The 4,850-nt window shown below is 45.4% G+C and overlaps 1 protein-coding gene across 1 annotated transcript in view; it reads left to right on the top strand.

Annotated features, from left to right (window-relative positions):
• PGM5 (phosphoglucomutase 5) overlaps nucleotides 1–4,850 on the top strand; it is a 210,713-nt gene that overhangs the window by 128,046 nt on the left and 77,817 nt on the right. Inside the window, exon 7 of the mRNA XM_006863728.1 lies at nucleotides 2,691–2,806. Within this exon, the coding sequence (XP_006863790.1) occupies nucleotides 2,691–2,806 (116 nt within the window). The remainder of the gene's footprint in view (nucleotides 1–2,690; nucleotides 2,807–4,850) is intronic.

Here is a 4,850-nt window from a genome sequence, read left to right as displayed (position 1 = left end):
CTGAAAGTGAAGAGGACTTATGCTGGGTTTTTTAGGAAGACAACATCCTGGTGTGTCAGTCTAGGATAAGTACTGGATTGCTAATCACAGGGTCTCTGGTTCAACCCCAACAGCCACTCCTTGGAAACCCTAACTGAGTCACTCACTCAGTTATGAGGAAGAACCAACTCAAGAAGGACGAGAGATGTTTACTGTCCTACCGCAAGGGTTTCTAGATCTTTTCCCTCCCAGTTGTCACAAGCTAACTGGAAGGAGTATCATTACCTTATGTGCTGTTCCTCTGTTCATCTTTTATCCTCTTCTTCCTTTATCAATAAGCTCCACTGGTCCTCCTCCATCCTCACTCTCAGCACCCAGAGTCTTCAGTGAACTGAACCTTGCCTTAGTGGTTTTTTTCTAAAAGATAATTGTTGTGCTGTTAAGTGCTGTAGAGTTGATTCTGATCCATAGCGACCCTGTATAGGGTTTCCTAGGAGCATCTGGTGAGCTTGATCCACAGGCTTTGCAGTTCAAACGACTTTACAGTCTGACGCATTAGCCCACAGCGCCACACCAGGATTAGGATGAGACTTTTCAGGCCAGTGTTTCGGATGCCACCTTCTTCTCCAGCAGGCTTTGGTATCCATCTACCTCTTGAGTGATACAACACTCAGTAAGATCATGGGGGATTGGAATGGAGCATGAACCAAGAGTAGGCAGGGCTGGGTTCAAATTCCCACTATGCCTCTTACCTCTGTGGAACCATGAGTGAAGTTCTTGACCTCGCTGGGCGTCTGAGCCTGAAGTTTGACAGCGTTGATTAGACTGTTTTTGAAGTTTATCTAGATGGAAAAATACAGCATATTTTCCTTTCTCACTGGTTTCTTTAACTCACTATTATGTGTGTGGGATTCATTCAGGTTCTTTCTTGTGACAGTTATTCATCCAGTCAGTAGAATTTATGGGGGAGTCCTGGTGTGGCACTGTGGGTTTATGCACTAGACTGCAAGGCTGGTTTGACCCACAAGGTCAGTGGTTCAAGCTCACCAGCTGCTCCTTGGAAACCCTATACAGGATCGCTATGGGTTGGAATTGACTTGAAGGTACTTAACAACAACATCATTCTCTCTTAGTTCTCTAGTCTGCTATAACAGAAATACCACAAGTGAATGGCTTTAAAAAACTGAAATTTATTCTCTCAGTTTGTTGTTGTTGTTAAGTGCTGTCGAGTCAGTTCTGACTCATAGTGACCCTCATGGGTTTCCAAGGAGTGGCTGGTGGGTTTGAACCACCAACCTTGTGGTTAGCAGTCCAGTGTTTATCCTACAGCGTCACATCAGGAGGCTAGAAGTCCAAATTCAGAGTTCTGTTTCTAGGGGAATGCTTCCTTTCTTAGTTGGCTCTGGAGGAATGCCCTCATTTCCGTTCAGCATCTATGAACCCAACATTTCTTGGAGAGCTCCATGTGTCTTGATATCAACCTATGGAAGAGATTTGCTTGTAGGAAGGGGGTTCCTTCCTGCCTTAAAGACCAACCCCAAGGAGAAGTGAGGAAGAGAGACTGGGTTCAGACTGGGCTGCATTGGAGTCATAGCAAAGACCTGGGCCAGTTGGAGCCCTGGGACTGATATGACCCTACAGAGTGGTGCTAAATTGGAGCAAGGAAACTGGACTTTTGTTTATTCCTCAGTGACTCATCACGGGATGCATATTGATCCGGGAAAGAGAGCATGATTTGGGGTGAGATGCCCTTTCTTCCTTAAGGGGTAGCAGTAAGGAGGGAAACCCGTCAGCTGTTGACATTCCAGCAGCTTCAAGAACGAGTGGTGTGGTCCAACAGTGCGTGTGTTGTGTGTGCGAGGTGGGTAGGGCGAATCTCAACACGACACCATCTTACCCACTACCGTTCCTCAGTGATTTCTGGGTGTTGAAGTGCTGATTCCTGAGATCCGTGCTGAGCTCCTTAGGTCATTAAGCTGATGAGCTTGGCTGCTCACTAGAAGGTGAGGTTTGACTCGGCTTGTAGGGTCTTGAAAGAAAGGCCTAGTAATGTACTTTTAAAAATCAGTCACTGAAAACCCCATGAAGTGCACTTGTGTGACACACTTGGGGCCACCGTGAGTCTGAGTAGACAGTGACACAGGACAGTGCTGATTCAATAAATGCTGCCAGACAAGATTCCAAAGTGGTTGTGCCTGCATACTCTCTTACTTTAAACACCAAGCTCTCCAAGTAGAATTCTGCCCTAAATAATAAACAAACATCTATAGGAGGGAAGCACGAATGTGAGAATATCACATATACTATACAATGCTGTAAGGAGCTCTGGTAGCGTAGTGGTTACGAATCGGGCTGTGAACCTTAAGATCAGTAGTTCGAAACTACCAACCACTCCACAGGAGAAAGATGAGGTTTTCTGATCCTGTAAAGATTTATAGCCTCGGAAACCCTGTGCAGGGTCGCTATGAGTCGGAATTGATGCCACGGTACTTAACAACAACAACAACATACAATGCTGTGGAGAGAGGCAACGTTAGGCACCATTGGGATGGACTGTCTGACATTCTTGGTTTTCTAAACGTTGTTGCCTCTGTTGAGGATGCCCTGAAATCTCATTCCGGAAGAAATCGATTCTACCTGTCCCCTTCTGTGCAGAGGAGAGGATAAAGAAGGCATATGAATTAATAGTTGCCTCACATTTTATTTTTCAGGGTGGCCAAATCCATGAAGGTCCCTGTGTATGAGACCCCAGCTGGATGGAGATTCTTCTCAAATCTGATGGACTCGGGACGGTGCTCGCTGTGTGGTGAAGAGAGCTTTGGCACTGGTAAGTGTCCTGGGTGGGCAACGGGGCTAGTCCTCTGTGGCTCTCTGTGACCCCAGGTTGGAGTTCTTTGAACTTTCTGAGAGCCAAAGGCTGGGAGCCAATTGTTGTTGTTAAGTGCTGTCGAGTCGGTTCTGACTCACAGAGGCCCTGAGTAGGGTTTCCAAGGCTGATGAGTTTGAATCACCAACCTTGGAATTCAAACACCAAAATTCCAATTAGAGGCAAAAAAATCTGAGAAATCTTCTGGGATCTCTTTGGCTATTTTCATTTCCTTTGTAATCGGCATTTGTATATATATATATATATATATATATATATATATATATATATATCTATATATATAGAGATATATATAGATATATACAAAGTTGGCGGTTCAAGCTCACCAGCTGCTCCTTGGAAACCCTATACAGGGTTGCTATGGGTCGGAATCGACTCGACAACAAACAACAAATATATATATATATATTCTTTTATTCTGGATTTTTTCAAATTTTTATGAGTAGAGAGAATATTGAATTCTCGCGTACTATCAGCTGGATGCAACCATCACCAACTCACCATTAACCTTGGGATATCTCCGCTGTAACTCACCAGAAAGTCCTCAGCCCCCTTGTTTATTTTGAAACAGTTTCCTATAGTGTCTCATTTTAACCATAAATATTTCAGTGTGAATATTTGAAAAGTGAGAGTTCTTTAGAAAAAAATATATACAACCACAGAGGCCATTTGGTGTTCTTGCTAAGTGCTACGGAGTCAGTTCCGACTCATAGTGACCCTGTATGGGGTTTCTGAGAAGCAGTTGGTGGGTTTCAACCACCGACCTTGTGATTCCCAGTCCAGTGCTGATGGACAGCACCACCTCAGACATCCAACAGTGCTATTGTCACATGGTGGTGGCCGCTACTTTCTCTGTGGTAAGCTGGGACAGTGTTTGTCATCTGCAGAGTCATTCATGTTCCCATCTCACTGGTGGGTCCAAGATGAGCTACGTTTGCATGGATTTTCTCAATACTAGGATGGAAATGACTTCCTCTTGCAGGTTTCCACATCTTAAACGGAAGGGAAACTCCAAAAGTAATGTCTTACTGACATTTAATGTCTAATCAATGTTGACATTTCCCTTATTCTTCTCAATGGCAATCTGTTTGGTTTCGGTTTGCCTTCTTCCACCTACCAAGCCAGAACCACCTGAGAAGTAGCCAGGCCCACCCAGATGGAGGGTGTTCTGGTCTTCCTGCCCACACCCCAGCAAAAGTGCTCTAATTCACAAAGGGGGGCTGTTTTCTTTTCCCCGACAACATCACTGTATCCCCTTCACCCTCATTAAACTCTGGATGAATTTTCTCAAGCTTTGCTGTACAAAAGTATATTCACTTTATGACAAAAATGGCAAGAACGAAGGAGGCACTCAGCTTACAACCCTAGAATGCTCCTCCAATGGAAACCCCAGCGTGGAGACATCAGTTTAAGAAAACACGCACGTGGCTGACCGATGATGTCATCACAGCTGAGGCCTGACCAGGGCAGTGAGGGGCTGGAAATGTTCCTCTGTTGCCCACTCCAAGCTGGAGCAGAGGATTGTGGGTCTCAGCCTGGCTGCATGGTAGAGTCACCAGGGAACCAGTACGGAGCCCGAGGGGTGCAGTGGGTAAGCACACTTTGTTTCTAGGTGCTGTGGAGTTGGTTCCAACTCAAAACAAACTCATGTTCAATGGAATGAAGCATTGTCCAGTCCTGAGCTGTCTTCACGATGGTTGCTACAATCAAGCCCATTGCGACTGCTACTGGTCCGTCTCCTTGGGAGTCTTCCTCTTTTTCGCTGACCCTCAACTTTACCGAGCATGGTGTCCTTCTCCAGGGACTGGTCTCTCCTGATAATGTGTCAGAAGTGTAGATGATGGAGTCTGGCTATCTTGGGTTTTAAGAAGCATTCTGATGCTCGTCACCGAGAAGGGGAAGAGAGGGAAAAACAGCAATGAAGCGGCGAGCTAAGCCCTACAACGTTCATTAGACTTCTGTGAACCCAGGTCAAGACCTGGTT

Source organism: Chrysochloris asiatica, unplaced genomic scaffold (genome assembly GCF_000296735.1).
Source record: "Chrysochloris asiatica unplaced genomic scaffold, ChrAsi1.0 scaffold00056, whole genome shotgun sequence".
NCBI lineage: Eukaryota > Metazoa > Chordata > Mammalia > Afrosoricida > Chrysochloridae > Chrysochloris > Chrysochloris asiatica.
Note: the sequence above shows the minus strand (reverse complement) of the source record. Positions and strands in the feature narration are given on the sequence as shown.